Raw genomic sequence first — 23,392 nt, 5'->3', positions numbered from 1 at the left:
GGTGATTGTGAAGAACTAATTTGTTTGATTTATTATTTAGATACACATGTTCATGGGCGCTGGTTATCCTACAATCTCGTTGCGATGAATCCACTTACCTTTAATCTCTTCCTCGGTTAAGGCTTTCCCCTTGGATGTGGTGCCCTGTTGTGAAGTAAAATAATCGTATCAACGTGTGGAACAGGTCGCCAAGATAATGAGATAATTACCTTTCGTCGTCCTATCAACGACGCTCCCAACATCTGCAACGAAAACGGAACGAAAATAAAACTTTAATAAACGCATTAAAACCAGCAGGCAGCAGCGCGTAGGATCATCAGCATAGCATAGCGGCATCAAGGCGCATAAAATGGATGCACTAATGAAGAGAAGTTGTGCTTTGAAATGGTTCATGGTTGCCGCTTGAAAGTACCTCAAAGTCTGATTCGGATCCAACCGGGTGAATTAGCCAAACTACCGCGCTGCTCTCTGGCAACCGAAGCCAGCCAGCAGCGTGCAGCAGGCGGTGTGAATGCGTTCATGCAGCGCAATACTGTGGTAATGTGCATTTCGCTGGATGATAGCGTTTTTTCACTTCAACTCTCTGCGGTAGCGTGTAGGTGGAAGAAAAAGCGCAATGTAATATTGGTCAGCTCGAGTGCTGATGGTGGTATGATTTGCAAATGTGGGATGAGAAAAGTGCTTTACAGTAGCGAACAGACTTCACCATACTTATTTAGCTTGCGGTGTTATTAAGCGCTGTTGAATTTTCTGTCAGTTTAAATATTTTATTCGTTCAACCTAAGGAAAACATAAAATAATATCTGAAAGGTAATTGAGCCTAATCTTCAACAATATGAACCAAATTAGACATGTTTAGGTCTAAACCATTCAATAGAGAGAGGGATCTTTAATTTGGAAAAATGCTATCAGTTTTTCACATACATCACAACCACATATTGTTTTCTCATCTCAACTATAGGGTGTTACGATCGAAAATTTGTCAATTTCAAGGCATTTTTTTCATCTTGCATTTACCCTTAAAAAGGCAAGGAGTTTAAGAGGCCCGACTTGTTACAATTCTCCGTTTCGAATACAGTAAAGACCCGTTTTTATCAGCCCCTTGGCGAATTTTAAGATGATAAAACAGGGACATTGATAAAATCGGGAAATATATTTTTCTGTCTTTTTAATATACCGCAGCTCTTAAAATATTTTTCTTTGTTCCTTAGATATAGCCTTGAAACCTTTTCTGATTATTTACTTTAAGTTCCCCTTAAAGGGGTCTGACAGCCCAAAATTAAAAAAAAAATATTTTTGTTTTTGCATATTTCGGATCTCTAAGATAAGAAAAATATGCCAAAGAAAGGATTTACTCGAATTCAACTTGGTTCGTCTGCTAGAGTCCATCAAACTACCAACTATCAATTTTCATATGAAGCTGTCGGTGGCTGATAAAATCGGGTCTTCACTGTATTAGTCTTGTCTTTTGGCTAGGGCACCAAGCGCCTGACATTCGTTCAAACTTAATTTAAGGTTTTGTGCCCTTAATGCGCAAATGTATTTAATGCAATGTTTGAGTTATGGCACAAAGCCAGGCGTTTAACACCCTAGCCATAAGACAATAGTTCGTTTTTGCTTTCTCGTCAGCAAAGCAGAGCTTCTGAATTTGCTTCCCAGGACATCACTCGGAACAAGTCAGTTTGCTTTTGACGTTCAAATACCAGGAGGGTGTCACTCCTGTCATCCGCTATGGAGATATACGAACTTTGACAGTAGTCAACATATAATGGGCCTAGCTGCATCTAGGCCCACGTCGCCCGTGCAATAGCATTGGGTTGTTTTGATTTTAACAAAGGCAGATGTTGGCTAGGACAACATGGCTGCCTAGCAGGGGGCTGTCAAATACCTATGTCGTGTGAACTGTTTGAGTTTTTTTGTCTAACTACGTCGCTGTTGTGCTATCTTTTGACAAACACCATTTTGGGGTAAACTGAGTTAGATATGCCACATTACTTGTCTAAAAAATCTCTACAAAGTGGCGTTTACAGAATTTTGACATTCTGCTTGGTTACTGAGATATAGCGAGAAACGTGCTGAGAAATTTCTAATTTTTTGCTTCAAATGACTGTGTCTGGGGGTTGGCTCAAATTATCTTTATGTATGAGATGTTTTTATATGTACAACTATCTGAGAAACACAATGGCATAATCATTTTCGAAACAAAAATGCATGAATTGTGAGAAAAATGCAATTTAAGTTTTAAATTGGAAATATAGCATATTTGGCAACACTGTAACCAAAAATAACAATTTTTTCTAGATTCCCTGACTCAGTTCCTTCAAAATGCATCTCACCGATTGTTTATAGACCAAATGAAGCCAAAGATATGAATAAAAGTTAATAATTGATGATTTTTTTCTATGGAAAATTTTCCATGCACGATTATGACACGTCATACAAATTTTGTCATCAATACACACCTATGACACGTGTGAGACCGAATTTTGTTTACATTTTAAAAGAAAACTCGTAATGTAGTTAACCGATTCTCGTAATGTTTGAGAGATTAATGCAGAAAAGATAGAAGCATCAATTGTCTTCTTTGAATTATTTATACCATTTATAAGTTTCAAGATATTCAATCTCTCTAAAAATCGTTTTTCTCGAAATGTGCAAAATGACGCTTGTCATAAGATAGCACAACAGCGACGACTAGTGCTGATTAGGGTACTAGCTTAGATACATCGTCTCACTAGACACCCAGATGGTGCTAGTTACTGACGAGATGAACTCGAAACACAAAAAATCAAACCTAATTCAATTGGGTCATTAAATGAAGAATAAAATTCTTCTTTTATTTCATTAACTGATAGAACTCATCTTTTTAACTATAACAATATACATGTTCAACGTTTAAATACTCGGAATGATTTTCAATTGTTTTTCTATAAAAATGTAAACACGGCTTCATTTGACACTATCGGTCTTCCATAACAGTATTTAACGACATGGGTTAGCATTTTTGACAGTTATTCCAGCAAAAGGAAAGGGATCAAAGTAGTTCAATGGAAGGTGTGCTCGTGATAGCTTAATTTTATGAAATAATTTGTTATTGTTATTTTGTGTACAAAAAGTGAAAAAAGCTCGATTACGTATCTTTGACGTCAGCTGCATTGGAAACTATCAAAAACAACATATGGCTTAATGACCCAATTGCCGTATAATAATGAAACATAACATGCAAATTTGCTTCAAATATTAGTGGAGACCGGGTCTGGTTGGCCGAAAGGGCAGGTTGGCAGAGTGTCTTTTATGAAACTGCTATTATTTATTTATTTTTTCAATTCATTTTTTTATTTATTTATTTAATTACTAATTAATAAATTTATTTTTTATTTATTATCATTTTATTCTTTTTATTGATTTGTTCATTTATTTATTTATTTATTTATTTATTTCTTCGCTTTATTTTTCATCTGACCTGAGATGGTCACCATGAAATTTTTCGGGCGGGAAAGGCCCATTTAAGGAACTATTCTCAAATGCGCGTAAAACCCAGCCATCTTTTGCAATAGTACAGACAGTGCTTTACAAAATTATTGTGGCAAAATACATTAGCCTTAAATTACACATCAATACATCTTAGTTTCTACTTAATCTCAATACAAATCACATCTTTAAGTCTAAGTGAGTCGCTTAAGTCTATTTGTTTAATTCATTACTAGATTCACAAAATTTGAAATAATCATAAAATCTATTAACCCTTTGCGACGCAGTGGGACATATACGTTTCACCTACTTCTCCGAAGTTTTATTGGATTTCTAGTTAGCGTATAAATACGAATTCTTTCTTTTAATCAACTCTTAGGGATGTAAGGAATACAAAAAGCACAAAAATTACGTGAACTTATCAAAGACAAAGCGGTAGACTTGTGTGCAACGCCCAACTCCTACTTAGCAGAAGGCAATGGCCTCCTCACATTTCCTTTCGATCATGTCCGTATGAGCCTGCCTAGTGTTCCGTTCTAAGTTTATAACTGATTCGCTCTAGAATACCTATCCGTCTTTCAATTTCATTCCTTTCGTTTCTCTTAGTCTTAAATTTGCCGAAAATAGCCAACAACATCGGTACAGCAAATTTGTACCTCGTTTGGTTTGAGCAAATTAATAAGAAAATATTGAAGAAGAACCACCATAGATACCGGTCATAATACTCAGTTCTTACTTTGGTGATTTGACCAGATGAGTGAGTCGCAGAAGCAACAAGTGGTACTCCAGCCAAATATGGAAGCTTTTGATTTCCGACCTTTTTGCATATGACCGATCATTCGTGTAACACTTACTGAGTGTGGTAATAGAGGTTAGGCTAGCTGAAGTTGTATTTATCGAGTTCTACCATGTCAGGCATTCATTTCTGATAACGTTCAACAAATTGAAACGAGTCAGTTTTCGGTCTGGATTATACACACTTCTTGTTTCTATATTACAACGTCTACTGTTCACTGTAGTCCAAAGTGTAAAAAGAGCTGCGGTTGACGGAATTTTTATACTTGTTGTAAACCCGGCCTGGTCTGTCACATGCAACTGAACATGATCTTATGACCAATCACAATACCCACGATGCTTTGACGCGTGACCCATAGGTTTTAGTACTTTTATTAGCACTAAGTGAGTTTGAAATCTTCGCTGCTCAGTAGTGGGAACAAGCAGTAGAGCCACCTATCCACCCTACTCTGGTTCGAACACGAAAATGCCCTACTGCTCTCTACACTGATGATTAAAGTTATTGGAATTTACTTTTATATAATGCAAAATTAAGTATTTATGTAAAATGTAGATTTACTTTCAATGTTTTTATGCTCAAAACACCACCGAGTTCTCAAAGTTTGGGTTGTGAACTTCTTCGAAGGTTACAACATACACTGATACTTTCATTTACGAACACATTTTTACATGATATTCCATTTACGTCACTTTTTTCATGAACTTAACTTTCGCTATACGCATAATTGTCCCATGTATAGAGGGAGGAAATCCCATAGAAAATAGAACAAATATGCTTATAAAGGCGAAATAAAGAACTCTTTGTTACGAACCAAGCTCGTAAAAAATGTTCGTACAGTGCAGTATAATGTACTAATCAAAGTTGGGTATTTGTGAATGTCGTTAACGAGTATATGACGGAAGATCGCGACTTGCAGTTTTGATAAATGTACTATTACCCCAGTGATGTGGGTATTTTCGGCATGGGGTTAATGAGACATGGCAGAAATCGATGTTTGAAGCCACTTTGAAATCCAAGATGGCGACTTTAATCAACTTCCGGTTTAGATAAAATCTCTATATCTTTAACGATGTGCACACTCAATTCAGCTCGGCAATTTCCCAATAGCTGGGTAGTCAGCAAATTTAGAAACTGATATAAGCATAAGCATAAGCATAAGAGATCGCCCGTAGTTGCTACTCCGTTATTGACCAGAACCAAATTAGGTTGCAAAATGTTCATTGGAACAACATGCTTGGGAATACATGATGAGCCACATTGTACAATCTATTCTGATCCCTGCATGCTGATCAATACCGACGCCGGCCACGTCCGAATGCAGATCTTCTGGGAAAGGAAGGAATGTTAGTCCGATACATGTTGCTACTAGAGACCGAGGAATCCTCTGCATCTCCACATGTATCACGGGAAGGGGAGAGTTGTTAGTAAGTGTGCCAATAGCATTATCATGTAATAATTGCTCTGGGCAGCCGGCTGCCGAGAATTCGGGAAATTTATCATTTGTTGTATTAATACGATTAGCAAAATAAGCAACTTGAACTCCGGATAGCGGCTATAAGGAGCACTGCTTATATTTTTTAATAATATTCAATCACGCGACGAATTTTTCGTGGTTTCTATCGTGTCAGTGCTGATTTTACCCGGCGATCGCTTGAATAAAATGAGGAATCTTATACAGAATGTTCATCAGACTCTTCCATAGGTATCGCGGAGTTGGTGGTTTGGAAGGGAATAGGGTCTAGGATTCGCTCCAAGCAAGCGATGCGACCTGTAAAGCATAGTTTATTAGGTAGTAGTTCAGTTGGTTTTCAAGAAGTTCGCTCGAAAAATAAGATCTTGTTTAGTTTTTGGTTCTTTTAAAATCTGGGTAGCCGGCTACCGAGAGTATCCTATGTTTTCTAAACAAAAGCAATTTCACATCCACACAGCCGATCGTGGGAATATTGCCTAGAAAAGCCAATCTTATCTGCATAATGGGCCGTATCACTATTTATTCCGACAGTATTCTGACAAATTTCACTATTCCTTCTCGACGATATATTTATTGGGTTGAACACTACCGAGTGATAACACGTTATACAAAGAGTTAGCTATCATAACTCTTAGATGTTATAAATCAACGAAAGTATTTCCTATTTCTAACATCGGATTGTTTGTGAAATACACGTATACGTACGATTATATCGAATATTGAAGAAAAATACAGAGGATCGTTAACCTGATGCACAGGCTTGTTACCAATAACGAAACTTGAAATTAGATTCATTAAAACAGACGCGGCGAATTTTCAGTACGTATTGACCCGCGATCATCGATACTAGTCAAATTAAAGTCTTATTGGAGCTGCTTTCCGAACAACTTTTACGGTATCATTTTCTCGGCTAGATCTGTTCGCACACTCTCATTCGGCTACTATCGGTAGAAGGCTGATAGCTCCCAGTCGTCGCCGGTCTAAGGACCAAATGTCATCAATAGACAGACTCGCGTGGAGGCATGAGATAGAATTAAAAGCTAACCAACGAAAATGACAGCAAAACGCTTATTCTTCGTGCTGACATAACTGAAGGTAATTGCCAACCGGTCCCCGATCCCTCTCGCGAATTGTAAATTCTCAAACCTTATACATGATTGAAGTCATCATTCCACTCAAATAAGGCCATGTGTTTTCCCTAAGCACATTGAATGCAATGTGGATCAGTTCCCCCGTTAGTAAAGCAAAGCCTAAACATTGTTTTTCTTTGAAAATGAGCCGTCTTGGATATTCAACTGTTTCCCTTTTACTTTCCTATCCCATTGCAAATGAGTAGAGGTCTCGACTCTTCCATACTCAGGACTGCAGACACCCTGTCGCACGTAAACCCTGGGCGCTCGTTGACGCGACGGCGCTGCAAGGGAACACGCCTCTGCCGGTCGGCCAACCCCTCCTTGGACCGAGCAAACAATTTCTATGTCTGTTTAGTAAACAAACATAGAAACCGCCCGCTCAGTCCAAAGAAAAGTCGGCCGACCGGCAGAGACGTGCTCCCCCACAGCGCCACCACACCAACGAACACCCAAAATTTACACGCGACAAAACATCTGCAATCCTGAACATAAAAGAATCAAAACCTCCACTCATCTGCAATAAAACAAGAAAGCAAAAAAAAACAGCTGAATATCCAAGACGGCTCATTTTCAAAGATAGCACCGCCGATGAAACACCCAATAAAAAAAATAGGTGACAAGGGACGCGGACGAAATTAGCTGAGCACCGACCGGCTGGTTTGCCACCTATTTTTCGGACGAAGAATTTTGGGGCGACACCTGGTAGTTGCTAGTCGCTGGTGAAACGCCAATTGTTTGAATGTCATTTTTTCTTATTGCCATATTTTTTCACTTTTCGGATCGAATTTTTTTCTCTGAAAAACCATTTTGCACTATTTTTACAATGTACACTGTGTTTCTAGATGTTTTCTGTGCACTTTTATTGTCCTTGCATCGGGAATCGACGGCCCGTAATGCGAGGAACAGATATTTTTTCATTTGCCGGAATTTGATTTTCACAAACTGTCACCACTCGCGTCTGTCGAAAATATGTCGAAAATGCTTTTATAAGCCACTTCACTTTATATAATCATTGAATTGCACTGTTATTCACACTTTTGATAACCGGGAGGCAGTAAACTGTGCCGAAAATGATAAAAATTAACCGACTCGAAGGGAGCTCTACGAGAGTCAACCGCTCGCGACGAAGATACACACTCGAATCCTCAGCAAATTTAGAAACTGATATCTCAGCAAAGTGAGATTTGTTTACTGATTTTCGGTGAAATATTTCCGAATCTCAGCTATCAATCGTCACTTTTACTGAGATCTCAGCAAAAAAAATGTTTGCTGAGATCTGAGCTGTTGAGATCTCGGCAAAAGGTGCAAATAAAGCTGACATTCGGCATAAAAATTAAGTGTGTGGATATGTTCAGTATGGGATTGAAGGGAGGATCACTGGAATCGCTGTCAACATCCATTTTGAAAGCCAAGATGGCGGCTTCTGGTCTAGATAAATTTTCTCTAATCTTCCCAATGTGGGTATCTTTAAAATGAAATTGACGAGTAGATAAGTTCTCTATAACCTCAACAATACGAGTAGTTTCGGAATGAAGTAATTAAATAGTAGATACATTGAAGACCTGATTTTATCAGTTCCCGATTCTGTCAGCCTCCGATTTTGTCTACCCCTCGATTTTGTCAGCCTCATATGAAATTCCGTTTGATGGGCTCGAGCAGACGAACCAAGGCAAATTCGAGTAAATCCTTTCTTGAGCTTTTTTTCATATTCCAAAAATGCAAAAAAAATTTCAAATATTATTTTTTTAATTTTGCACTGGAAGGCCCCCTTAAGGGAAATTTGGAAAGGGTTTTTGGGACTATATCAAGGGACTAATATTTTAACAACTTCGGTTTATCAAAAGGAATTCTTTCCCAATTTTGTTAATAGAGCAATACCCCTATGGTTTGGGTTATAGAGAATTTCACTCAACCGAAAGTCGTCATCCTGGACTTCAAAATGGCGCCAAACATCCATTTTCATCATTTACTTCTCAAGCCAGTTCCACAAATATCCATATATTCCGGGTATTCGAGAATATTGCTCAACCGAAAGTTGCCATCTTGGATTTCAAAACGGCTCCAAATATATTTTTACATAAACTACTCCTGTCACCCTTTCAAAAAAAAAATACTCATATTGTTGGGGTTATCGAGAATACAGTGAAGACCCGTTTTTATCAGCCCCTTCGTGTGTTTTATGTTGTCAAAACGGGGAAATTGACAAAATCGGGACATATTTGCTTCTCTCTTATTAATAAAACGAAACTGTTAAAATATTCTATATTAGTCTCTAGTCATATCCTCACAACCCTTTCTGATATCTAGCATCAATTTTCTTTAGAGGGGGTCTTCCAAGACAAAGTTTTTTTTAAATAACGTTTTTATTTTTGCATCTCTAGGATATGAAAAATAATCTTGGCTCATCTGCTAGAGCCTATCAAACCTATTTTCACGTGAGACTGATAAAACTGGGTTAAAAAACTGACAAAATCGGGTCTTCTTTGTATTGCTCAACCGAAGGTAGCCATTTTGGATTTCAAAATGGTTCAAAATATTCATTTTCGTCATCTGCCACCATAATATTGCTCACCCCGAAGTCAACAACTTGATTTTCAAAAAGGTTCCAAACATCAATTTTTTGCAGAATTTCTCCGGGGTCAGTTTTATTCGAAAAAAAAAATTAAAAATAAACAAAAATGGAGTTTATTATTATGTTGGCCTATAAAAGATTCTGAGAGACAGGGATAATTTATCATCTAGTATAAAAATAGATTAGGTGGTTTTTGAAGTCGCTGATTACGATTCTGATAACATTCTGATTTGAAAATTGAAAATGGCGGCTACATAAATTTTGCGAATTTTGATACAATGAGCATAAAACTCGATTTACGAGAGTTTTTGGGGTCGCTGATTACGATTCTGTTGTCAGAATTGGAAAATTCAAAATGGCGCCTACAAAATGGCAACCATTTTTTGCGAAATTGGTAAATTTTATTACAGTCAGTATAAAACTCGATCCACGGGGTTTTTTGGGTCGCACAGTCGCCATATTTTGTTCGCCATGTTTAATTTTACATTTTCGACGTCAGAATCAGAATCAGCGACCCCGAAAACCCCCTTGTAAGACGTTTTAGGGAAATATAAAAAACATGAAAATTAGCCAAGCACAGTCGCTATTTTGAATTTTACATTTTCGACGTCGAAATCAGTATCAGCGACCCCGAAAACCCTCTCGTAAGACGTTTTAGGCCAATATAAAAAATATGAAATTTTGCCAATCACAGTCGCCATATTTTGTCCGCCAATTTGAATTTTACATTTTCGACGCCAGAATCAGAATCAGCGACCCCGAAACTCCCTTTGTAAGTTGTTTTAGGCCAATATAAAAATATGAAATTTAGCCAAGCACAGTCGCCATATTGGATCCACAATTTCGAATTTTATATTTTCGACGCCAGAATCAGATCAGCGACCCCGAAACCTATATAAATCTAAAAATAACAGCATTAACAACGAAAAAATGCGCGTCACAAAGGGTTAAACATGTCACACATTACCCTTACGGGTTCGTTCTGGTCATATTCGGTATTATGCGTAGTAGCGGCATCTGTAGTGATTTTGGTGGGATAATAGGTCTTCCAAGTACCGACGCAATTTCAGGGGGCTGATTGACCGAGTTGTAAGTTTAGCGTAGAGCAATGTGCAATGATATTCGTGAAATGCTAACCTTTTACTGTGTGAAATTGGATATTATGCTAATATCGATGATTATAAGGAAAAATATAGATGAGAAATAAGTAACAAAAATAAATTTAAATTATCGACAAATAGAAATAAAAGACAAGAATCATAAGAAGTGGGAAATTGTTTAGAAAAACAGTTGATTCCAATATTGCCCTATCAATCCTGAAATTGTTCCTCCTAAGGAGTTCCTGGCAGGATTTGTAACAGATCAACCCAACCCCGAACAAAACTCGTCGATCAGCATAGATTCCGCTGCAGATGTAAGCCTGTCTGAAGACGTCAGACCTCTCCACAAGGCGAGAGCACAAATTGATTCGAAGAAGTGTCAAGAAGGAAGTAAAAATTGAAAACAAACGTAAGCGTATGCTGGCGGAAGAAAAAAAAACAGCGTGAGCTGGAAAAAAGTTTACAAAGCAGCCGAAACTACGTATAAAAAAGTCAAAAATACTGAAAAGTAAAGAGTTTTTTTGTACCTCAATAATGTAAAATAATGATCTCTCACGAATAAACGTTTTCCTCTGACGCATTTGATATGTCTCACTTACTTTACCAATTTCGGCCAACCTACCCCAGTCCTGGGGTTGGTTGACCGATTGTTCACTTCGGATTTGAGTGTTAATAACCTTTTTCCTGATTTTGTATTATGAAAGGAAAAATTCACATACGTGCTCAAGGGTCATGACTTCATGACAGCGTAAACCGTTTATCAAAAAGTCTAACCAAAATGAGTGCAGAAATTCCGAAAGCCAAACTCGGCCAACCAGCCCCGGGCTCCCCTACTGTCGACATGAAAAATGCGGAAGAAAAAATGCAGTGTTTTCCAGGATGCCTTTCAATCAGAGGGGGAACAACTTGACAGCTCCTATACAAATCGTTGAAACCACTTTTTTGGGTCTGTGGGTCTAAAATGGCGGATCAATCTTTATTCAAGAGCAATTTCTAAAAAAAGCGTAAACTTGTTCACAGTGAAAATTTTCTTGTTCAGATTATTTTACTTCCGATAATTCAATTTTGAAGACTTTTTGGGTTTGGTTTTGTTTTGTTATAAAATAGTGCATCTTTATTCCGATGCATTATTTTTAAATGATTCATGATTTTTTGGAATCATCAGCATACAAACAAGCGGCACTTATGCTAGTTAGTGAGCATCTTCATTTAGTTTCAAGATATTAGGTAGTAATATTTGCATTGCAATGTAAACAACACACACACAATGATACTGGACTGTTTTTCTCCCTCTCCGATAGAAAATGAGCCGTCATCACTTCTGAATTTTGTGGAAACCTTTGCACCGTAAATATCGCATGCTATCAGAAATAAACAATCGAATTCATTCCCGCCTTTATTAAATGCGAAGTGAAAAATGATAATCACAAAACTAAATGTATTTAATGCTGATTTCGTTTTTAGATCAGAGTTGCTCTAGGTTCGATCGGAGCTGTCACTTTTGTATGGAAACTGTAAACATTAGAGCGAACAGCATAAGATTAACGACAAACTTTCGAGAATTGTCATATACGAAAGATATTTCAAGGGCGACGGGAGAAGAAAAAGTTCACACTAGAAGCGCACTCAAATCAAATCATGTATTTAGATTACATCTTTACATTTGGCACAATTTGTAATCCTTTTATGAAACTCCAAAATGATGAATTAACTTGTTTGTATTTATATTAAATTATTACGCTGTTTTGAAATGATCATCTTGATTACCGCTTCCGAATGTAAATAAAGAAAACAAGTTCGTAAAAGACGTCACGGAATTATTTTCTCGCATAGAAATTTACAGTATCGCAGTTTATGGACGGCGTTCTATGGTGGCGACATCATTCGAAACACGGTGATTTCATGCAACTTAGGCTAAACGTCAAGTTGCGGGAGGGTTGCTTTCAATACTGGCTGTGTAAGGGCTAGAATAGAATAGAATTCCACACTACTTTTACAGTGAGCGGCAAGTTACGGCGGGCAGCCTAGAACAAAGTTTCAATAGCCTACCGATCGCCAGCATCTAGTTTAATCCGCCTAACCGCCTTTTCGTTTACTGAGATATAATAGAAACTCTCGACAAACTTATGATTAGGGCGCCCTAGCCAACTGTCAAAATTCGCTTCGAAGAGAAATTTCGGACGAACCGTTAAACACAGTTCACAGGAGTTTGTGATCGGCGAGTAACGGTTTATCCGAAATTTTCACTCAAATGGAATTTTGACAGTTGGCTTTAGGGTTGCCACCCCTCCGGGTTTGACTGGAGACTCTGGTTTTTTAGGGCGATCTCCGGACCTCCGTGTTTCACATCTATTTCTCCGGGCCCGGTTAATCAACAGATAATTTAAATTGTTTTAGTAATATGTTTTTATTTAAATGTTTGAAAGTGTAAGTAGTGCTATTATCACCTGGTTAAAGCTGTTTGCACACGAGACGACAGGACACACGCCACAAAAAATATTCACTATGGATTTTATTCTACCTATTCCAACGCCATTGTTTGTTCGACGAACTCTTGTTTCAAGATGGCCAAGATGCCAAGAACTATTCCGGAATTCGTATGAAAAACAGATCATTTTGTCCATCATTTTAGAAAAAAAATATCCGCCGTTTGCTAAAATTTATTATTTTACATCCCATAAAACCGCACAAAATGATTTAAAACAGTTAAATTCCTTCAATTTTACCAAACACCTCACTGTTGCTGGTGCTTATACGCTGCTGCTGCTTGATATGACGGTAGTTGGTCTGATTCAACCGGCCAGGTCAACACCTAACGATTTCTTCTCGTGTTATCGTTGGATGCTCCTTTAGCGGCTACGGAGGTGAGCTATGCTTCTTTCCTAGTGACTGTAGCGAACAACTGGATCCTTCGCTTCCTACAAAGAATTCTGGTAGACACCGCAGTTTGATTCCCAGGCAGTGTTGATATCCTGCTTCTCTGCTCTTCTTGTTACCTGTGTTGTTCGTTCGGCATATCCTTCACAGCGAGAGTACCTGGTGCTTTTGTATTCATTGCGATTAGCAGGGGAAGTGAAATTCTCTATAAAACTAAACCTAGAAAACATATGCACATGTGAAAAAATTACAGCGCAATGATAGCGGCTCTGAAGAGTGGAGCGCATTATACTTTGCAAAGGTGAGTTTATTTTGGTAATATTCCGAACAACCAGCGCTGAATTGATAGCCTGACTTGTTTTAGAAGGAATGAAGGGTTTACTTATCACTTTTGGCTCATTGGGTAATAAAAAGCAATAAATGTCGAGCAATCGCTTTGTTTCTCATTTTTGTTTGATTCCCGCGCATACTCATATGTTCCTTCAAGTCTACTACCAGGTCTTAAAAAATCTGCAGGCCAAAGCCTTGACAGAGGGGGTAATCATAGTTGGCTTACACGCCCTATCATATGTTTGTGTGGAACTTCTCCGACACGATGAAGTTATACTATATCAATTGTTTCATTATTAAACGAATTCCAAATATAGCACTTATTTTTCAATTTATATTGGTTATAAAACCAACCATGGGAATCGTAGCTCACATATATGATATAAACATAATCACGCTGTTAGATGAGCATTTTCTTTACAAAACAGAGAGAATATACGGTTGGGTACATTTACCATAAAACGAGGCAACGATATTTTTTGGCAAGGGTATTTTTTTAGAAAGCACGTGTAGAAAAATAATTCATTCTGAACTTCCTCCACTTGTTGACAGGAAACTGACTTTGGTAGTGCCAAGTGAAAACGTTCAAATGCGATTCATCACACATTTCTAGGTGACAGTGTTCAACCACTTAAACACTATTATGCAGTGTCTAGTATTTCGTACCTTGGCAGCACTCGCAGAATCATCCACCATCGCCGCTAGTCAAATCATACTCAGATCGACACCAGTTGCAACACATACACGTGCTGAGTGACCAATGTTACAGTAGAGAAAAGTTTGAAAGGTCGATATGAAAACTAGTGGTTACCGAGAAAATGTGTCACGAGAAACAAATGTAACATTTGTTAAAAATATGATTCGGGAGACAACGAGTTCATTCGTTGTTGAAAATGAAAATGCATCTAACATATGTAATATAAACACTACAATGATGCATTACAGTCTTGAATGACGAACGGCTAAGCCTGATTGTAGGTGACCTTATCTTATTCTATCCTTTGTCATTTAATCATTTAAATTTAAAAACATCCACAAATTGGTTATTTATGCTTTCAAAATTGCTGTTTAGGTCATACTATGTTGTGTTTCGGCTTCGCCTCATCAGAAACCGACACTAACGTATTGTCGGAATAGATTAGCGCCGGCTTGACGCAAATCCCTTAAAACTAAAACACACTATGTGTTTTAAACAAACGACTGATCAAACGTGATGTCCCGTTCGAGCAGAAGTTCTGTTTATGCCGATGAGACACAAGTGAAGCCGAAACTTGTCTTGGCTTAGCAGGCCTATGCGAAAGCACTATGCTATATTTCACCCTAAGGAGGAAAAATTTGGTAAAAACTGTTATACCAACAAATTTTCACCCTAGTGAGAAATTTTGGTTTTTACCAAATTTTTCCTCCTTAGGGTGAAATATAGCATAGTGCTGTTTAGGTATTCCTAGTTTTCGGCATAACACTACTACATGATTTGTATGATTCAATATATCCGTAAAATCCTTCCGACTACCACCGATCGGCGGTGCAGACAGTATAAGTACCATGGCCACCACCATGATCGCAGGGGAAGCATCGTATCCAATTATATTTATACCGTAATCACAGAGTATAAATAGCTAGTCATCTTTGATGTGTAAGGGATTAGGCTATTTTTAAGCGAATGAATTCAACGTGTGCATTACCTATAAGCGTGTGGTGCGGTTCGAAACAAATGCGGTTTGGTCTACCGCTACCAGAAGCCCGATTAGAGAAGGTTTGCTGATAATATTTTTAGAAGGATACTGCAGTGATTTTTTCCTCGGAATGATAAACCATTTAATACAGCTGACACACTTACTTTAGGACTTGACAATAATTCAAGAATATTTTCTTTTTATTGCTTTACAAATAGAATCTTTGGAAAAGATACGACAATTTCTAAGCAACCTAACAAGAAAATGTTATTCCCGCCCATTGCTCTATTGCAGGCAATGAGAACAGTTGATAATTTTGCCAAGATTGGTGCACTGGATGCTGAAATATATGAAAGACCCATCGCTTGCATTGCACTTGTGAAGAGGGCTGCCACGACATTGAGCTTGTTGTTTGGTCGTGCACTGAAACCATATCCCGATTAGTAGATTCCTTACAAGTCCGAAGAAGGCCAATCCATGTTCCTGTTAGAGGCATCCTGACTTACCGCGATCCTCTATACATGGAACTTATCTATCATTAAAAAAAACAGTGTCTGTCCAAATTTAATTAGATTAATCCAATCATTCTCTCATCCTAGGCTAATCATTCGCCAACTAAAGTGTCCTATAATATTCAGTTCTGTTTAAAGCTCAGTGTTAGTTTTAGACAAATTACTATTATCATAACAGTTAAAATTAGTCGTAAGAAGTTTTGTAACATTCTATGTAAAACAAACCTGTTTTAATCCACCTAGTGGTGCGAGTGTGTCTTTCTCATTTATCCAAACTATGATTCATTAACTGGTTATGCTCAATGTAATTGTGGAAGATTCTATTATATTATGATTAAACTTGGCACGTATTCAACGACTACCACGAAAATCGACACTGACACACTTTAAGGGACCTTCTCCTAAATTAGGCCAAAAATCAAACCAATAGTTGAGAATTTTTTGTAAAAAAATGAAAAAATTAGAAAATGATTTATTTTTTCGAAAATTCAAAATGGCGGTTTCAAAATGGTTGGGTTTTTTCTTCTAACGTCAAGAATAGGTCTTGTTCTATTTATCTGATTTCCTTTATCCAAAAAATGTTTGGAAGTATATACTTTTTTGTCTGAATGAAAAATGAAATGGCAGAAATTGTTCAATTGTTTCACACATTCTTACATATAGTTGGATGTTACTAAATTAAAGATCTCGATGGATCAATTCTGATCAGATGTATAGGTGCAAATTTGTCGGTCATTGCATCTGGTGAAGAGGTTTAAAATATGCTGGGACAGAATCTACCGAATCCGAAGATAATCTCAGATCATTTTCGATCAGACATGTATAAAGAGCCGACAGGTAGTTAGGCAATTTTTGATGAATGATAATAATAACTACATATTTAGGATGCATAAGGATTCAGCTCCGTATTACAGCAGCACAACACACATACTTTGTAATCGAGATACTTTCGAGTATCCACTAATAACTCGAAACCAAAACTACACAAAATTATTCTGACAGTCGGTGTGGGCAATGTTGCCTATAATCACATTTTGTGGTTTTAACCGGGAAAATATTATGGGACCACACTAACCAACTAAAGTCGTATCGGGATGAAATTGAACAGCAGCCATTTGAAGTATTGCACCAATTATTTCATTTGGAAGACGGTGGACATCGGTCAAGAATTTTTTGAGGAATAGGTGTGAAATTAACTGTGAACACTGGAAAATCCCCCGGGGGTCAAGACCGTCCTAAGTGACCAATGTGGTCAAAGCGACGTAATTTAACAGCACTTTTAATAAGCTTTTCATCATCTAGGTATCGTGATGGTTCCAGTTTATATGGGGCTTTACTGTATTACCGCGCTTCTCATCCAGTAACTTCGGGACCGGATGTCGCATCAGAAATAAATTCAACAGCAACCTGACTTTCATTTGAGACTAAGTTTGAGAAAATCGGTTCGGTTATCTTCGAGTAACCGATGTGCGATTTTTGGTAACATACATACACACATACATACTCATAAGCACACACACATTTGCTTACCTCCGCTAGCGAATGACGGATCTCAATAGTAGCATGTCTGTAATAACCTACGTACTTGGAACTATTGAGAACCAGAGCTACAGGTCCAAAGCCCTGGTAAAGGAGGATGGTTGTTATGATCTGGGCCACGGTCACCACGTAAAGCAAAATAGGTCATAACCCCAAGTCCAAGGCGTGAAGCGACCCGTGCCAAGAGATGAGTGATCGAGGGGGTGAAAAAGATGCTCGATCGATAACGGAGCCTGTGGGGTACCTTGGCAACCCCCACAGTAAGCGTCCCTTACCACGTTACTGCGGAGCTCTGGCGTGACGGACCTTTCTTTCTCGCGCGACTGGTGGGATCAATGAGCGACGTGAAAAATAACAAAAACCAAAAAACAGAGGTGCCGAACCCTTTTGCTAAAGGTGGTTTGATGAGGTCTCCCCCCAGTGCACAGTGGCTCAAAACAGCGTTTTGAGGTACTTAATTCATTGGAGTCAAAACTTAGCGATTTCACATATTCTACAATGTTTGTGTGTGTAAAAAGCGCCATCTTTTCGTAATATTGTTTTTTTGTTAAATATTGATCATAGTAGGCTACAGTAAATTTAACTTTTGAACCGAAAGAAATAGCGCTTGGCTGTCTTCGACAAAGTTGTAGAGGAGAGTATTTTTATAAATTTTTCAGAATACATGTTGTCTCTGTCACTCATAGTAATGGAGTTATGAGAAGTTCTCCATGGTGAACTCCTTCATTTCCTATTTTTACTTATAACTTTTTTATTTCTGATTTTTTGCATTAACAATGTTCTAAGGTATTTTTATCATCATAAAACACACAACTTTTCCGAAGAGACCGGATAGATGTGAATGCTGTGTAAAGACTTATAGCTGATTTTGATTTAATTTTGGCCTGTTTTTGAACCCGTGTAACCTCACTATCGGCAAAATTGTAATTATACTATCAATTATTCTAATAGGACTAGGTTACCTACAAAACGAAAGTAAAATTGTTTGTCCATAAGCACCCGTTTAAAAGTTATACACTTTTGAAAACTTTATGTCTGGCCCTCCTGAAGTCGAGTGAATGCATTAAACAAATACCTTTCGAACAAAGCAATGCATTGCTTTGTTCGAAAGGTATTTGTTTAAAACTCTTTATGTTTTGACAAAATCATCCATATCTCAGAAAGTAAACAACATATCGAAAAACAGAAATAATAGTGTCAAATGGCAACGTTAGGCCTTTCATTTGAAACTAATTTCGTTAAGATCAGTTTGGCAGTTGCTGAGATAATTACATGACATTAGTGCACATACATACATACCCTCCCCCCCACAGACATTGTCCCAATTTGTCGAGCTGAGTCGATTGGTATATAAGACTCGGCCCTCCGAGCCTCGGAAAAAAATTCAAAGTTTGAGCGAATCCTATATTTCTTTTGTAAGAAATGTAAAAATTGGAAGTTTTAACTCCATTGCGTTGAATTTCTCAAATCTAATGATTATAAGTCTACACTTCTTTCAACTAGTCGCCTGTGTGACCTCCTCTATTCAAACAAAGCCGTCTTGGCATTGTGTCAATCAAATGCTAACAAGTTCTCATAGATATAGCGTACCATTTTTTGAACTGCCTATTTAAGACAGTTTGGCTGGATAACTTTTTCGCGCGACATGTTTATTGATAGTCTACATAACCGGGCTATGACACGTAGTGTTTCGAACAACCCGCTGGTTCGGGAATACCGGCACAAACTATTTGCACCGTGTTATCAACAGTCAAACAACTTTTGAACCGCGCTGGAGCCTGATGCCTGCTCCGGGGTTTTTCAAAGAAAAAAACATCATGAGAAAGTTTTATATTTTGCTGGTATGCACTTGAAGAAATTTTCATCATTTGATATTTAAACATATTTTCCGATTCCGTTTTGGAACATTGCTTGTTTACGGGGGATACTATTTCGACTTAACAAAAATGCAGATGAATGTTAGCAGCTGATGGTGAGAGTTTCGTACTGCGGGAAAAAGCATTGAATGGAACTTGTTCCAGGACCAGCATTTTTAGCATTGTGTGAACCGTTAAATACATTTGAACTTGTGTGTGTTTTTTTTTTATTTCACTGACTGACACATTTGAATTCCATGACTGGATCATAACGATCTTGATTTTATGTAAGATAATTGATTTACGTTTCCATTTTGTAAATAAAAATAATAATTTAAATTTTCAACTATATTTCAAAAATATATTGAATATATATTGTTATGTTTTTGTCATATCACAGATTTATCAGCAACTAACAATCAAAATTTTTGTTTGATATTGATTCTCATCTGAAATTTGTTTCTGAATTATAAACGGTTTTAATTGGACAAAATCCTGAACATTATCTAGTGCAATAGAAACTATATAACCTTTTAAAAATATACTCTAGACCGAAATCCTCAATTCTGATTCAACCAATGTTGTTCACATTTATCTTGTTGGATAATATTAGAACCATACAGTAGATACAGAACACAAGATTAGGATTGGCACTGGTATCAGTGGTAGGAACATCATTGTTTTGATTCCGGTCACCCAAAATCCGACGGGTATGTTTCTATTACTTTTGGGTAAGATTCTATTGTGTTTTCGGTAACAGACCACGCAATTGCGCATTGCGTTATTAAACTCATATTCCCGCAAAGGTAGTAAACGGTGGAATGACGAATTTCGGTTGCTGTTCATGTATGCGCATCACACAATCAAACACTTTTTCAGTATGTGTCAGCCTCGGCTCTGTTCGGATGTAGGATAATTCGATCGATTGCTATGTTAGTATTAGTACCGAGTCAAACCAACCGGAATCCTGGCGGATCTCTGACCAAATTCAGGCTGAAATCTGCCCCAATCTTTTTCAGAAACCAGCCAGAATTACGGATTTTTTACTGGGTTGGTTGGATAGTGGAATAAAAAGTTTAGGCGGTTTCCGGATCCGGCCAAGCTGCCAGATCCGGACCAGTCCCCAAATCCAGACCTCCCGGATCCAGACACGTGCCCAGATCCGAATTAGCTCCCGGATCTGGACCAGTACCCGGATCCGGACCAGTACCCGGATCTAGCCCATCCCCTTTTCCCCTTACCAAGTCCGGACCTGAACCAGACCCAGACCTGATGCTTAGATCCAGACAAGTGTCTGGATCCGAACCCTCGGTTCGGATACGTGGATCCAAACCATAGGTCTTGCTTCCCGTACATGACGGCAGCGTTGCCATTATTTATTTTGGAAAATCCGCAAATTTGATATCACTGGCTGACGTAAAAATCCGCAAGCAATAAAAGCCATATTTTTTCCACCATTAAGGGCTTTTCAAGCTTTTTTACAATCTATTATCATCATATTTAGTTCTGCTCACCAGAAATTTTCAAAAAGGAGCATTTAAAAAAATCATGAATTGGAAATATGAAAATTGAAAATTAAATGATCAAAAGATCACAATTAAAACCTAATAAATTCCAAAAATAAAAAACAATGAAGATTAAAAAATAAAAGCATCGAAAAATTAAAAAAAACCTGAACTGAAAAATGACCAAAAATCATAAAAATTTAAGGATGCGTCAATCAAATTCAAAGGGGCGGGCATAGCGTAAATAATAAATCGTTTGCCTCGTTCGCAGCTCACTTGGATTCAATTATTTTTCTCGCACATAGGGTTAGAGAGTTTTCTATCCTGAGAAAGGAGGCAAATGACCCTAAGGCTAAAACGTCTATAATCGAAATAAAAACAATCTAACTCAGGAACTCACGAATTTAAAAATCAAAATGCTTCAAAATTTCAAGTTAATTGATTTAAAATTTTAGAAATTAAATTTTTTTTAAATCTAAAAACTATGAAATTAAAAAAAAGTTATTTAAAACTTAAAAAAAAAATCTTTTCAAAATTTAAAAGTTTAAAGGAATTAAAAATTGAAAATTGAAAGATATAAAAATTAAAAAAAAAATATTAAAATCTGAGGATTCAGAAATTTAACCCTTTCATGCCCAACTTTTTTCTAGTGCATGTAGTGTTTCAAAACTATTTTTTCTTGAGAACGGTGAGGTCAAGAATCTCGAAAAACTTTTTTTTCATAAAGGTAGGTCCTTCCATGGTAGTGCTATAAGCGGCTCAATTTTTACCTTCCAATGCTCAGTACAATTCTCCTAGAATATTTAGAATAGTCCAACTGCGTGGAAAACGTAGCCAAAAATAATCTAAATTGATAAGTTTTATCAGTTTTCACTAATATTGCAACTTAACAAAGTTATATGAAAAATTCATTTTCCGTCGTCAAAGAAAACTGTCCCAGGCACTGCTCCACCGGAGTTCAATCAGACTAATTGCAATAACTTCAGTTCTAGAGCTGATTCTTGTAACTGTTCACACTCAAATGAAAGCCAATAGTCACATTTATTAGCCTTACTTGCTTTTGTGAGTAAGTCTTGCCTCAATCAAAAACTATAGCTGCTTAAAAACGTTGTTATCCACAAACAACATGGGCATAAATGGGTTAAAAAGTTGAAAATTTGGAATCCAGAAATTTAAAAAATTGAAGATTTAAAAATCTAATTAACAATTAGGATATTAAATTTTTTGTAGGTTCAATTGGAAATTTAAAAATTTACAGGCCTAAACATTTAATTTGAATTTTTTTATTTTAAAAAATTGAAATGCATAAGAATTAATTGTTAAAAAAAAATTCAATGGTAAATATAATTAAGAATTCAAGAAGTTAAACATTTAAAAATTTATAGATTTTAAAATTTGAAGATATGTTAATTGAAAATTTTGTGATATAAAAATTATATCAAAATTTGGGAATTAAAAGTCTAAAAACATAAGGTTTAAAGGATTAAACATTAAAAACTTTAAAATTCAAAGATTTTAAAGTTCCATTTCTCCTCAAAATTTAAAAATCGGAAATATAAAAATTTGAGAATCCAAGAATTTTGAAATTTAATAAATTGAAAATCAATAAAAAAATATTCATAAATTCAAAACAAAAAAATTAAGTATTCATAAATTTGATTTTAAAGCATTATACTTTCAAAATTATAGACTTTGAAATCTGTAAAGTTTTAAAACTTTAGCGTTTTTGAATTTTAATGCTTAAAAATTGAAAGTAATGCTTAGCGAATAGTTGAAACAACGAGAAAAGCGGAATCGAAGAAACAATCTCAGTTTATAGTATTTTTTGTCGAACTTCAACACTTGTATTGTCGTCGATTAAAAAAAAGTTACATCGCACACTAACTTAAACCTATTTTTAATTTGAACGATTCTTTACTAATATTAAAATCAAACAAATGATAGACACTGTTGAAGAGTTGACAGCAAACATCCAAAGGATTGTACTGCGTGCAATGTGCAATGTGTGGGGCGTAGGAAAAAATCAATTCTTCGGAAAGATCTTCCAGGAACGTTGAGGTCAAGTTTTACTAGAAGCACAGGAGAGTCTACCTTGTCTGTCAGAAGGTCGAAAATGAAAAGTCGTTTTTGAAAGATCCTTCTGTTTCGTAACGTAGGGAGATTGATGAGGGTACAGCGATCTTCATATGGAGGAAGCTGGAAACGATTTTGCCAGGGTAACCGACGAAGTGCAAACCTGATAAAGTTCTTCTGTACCCGTTCGATACGATTAATATGTATGGTGTGATAAGGAGCCCAAACAGTAACGCCATATTCTGGAATACTGCGTACCAGTGTAATGCATAGTGTTGCGTTTGATGAGTCCAACTCGTGAAAAAGTGATTGTGCTGCATTTTTGAATATTCACACTCATTTCGTTTCTGTCACTCCAGTCAATGTTCCTATCGACGTCCGTTTGCAATGCACAACAGTCTATCATAGTTGTTATGACACGGTAAATTTTCAGATCATCAGCATACATGACTTTAGAAGACGATAATTCACTGCAGAGGTT

The 23,392-nt window shown here is 36.9% G+C and overlaps 1 protein-coding gene across 3 annotated transcripts in view; it reads right to left on the bottom strand.

Annotated features, from left to right (window-relative positions):
- The window catches only part of LOC131692791 (calcium-binding protein E63-1), a 255,018-nt gene that overhangs the window by 203,414 nt on the left and 28,212 nt on the right, over positions 1–23,392 (bottom strand). For 2 of the 3 annotated variants that reach the window (XM_058980061.1, XM_058980062.1), the window contains exons 2-3: positions 210–242; positions 99–144 (exon numbers count right to left, since the gene is read on the bottom strand). In XM_058980061.1, the coding sequence (XP_058836044.1) occupies positions 99–144; positions 210–242 (79 nt within the window). Of the gene's footprint in view, positions 1–98; positions 145–209; positions 243–412; positions 514–23,392 lie in introns of those variants that run through there. The other variant, XM_058980063.1, reaches the window with a different exon arrangement.

The sequence above is a fragment of the Topomyia yanbarensis genome, chromosome 3 (assembly GCF_030247195.1).
Source record: "Topomyia yanbarensis strain Yona2022 chromosome 3, ASM3024719v1, whole genome shotgun sequence".
NCBI classification, from domain to species: domain Eukaryota; kingdom Metazoa; phylum Arthropoda; class Insecta; order Diptera; family Culicidae; genus Topomyia; species Topomyia yanbarensis.
This window is presented reverse-complemented; position numbering and strand designations above follow the sequence as displayed.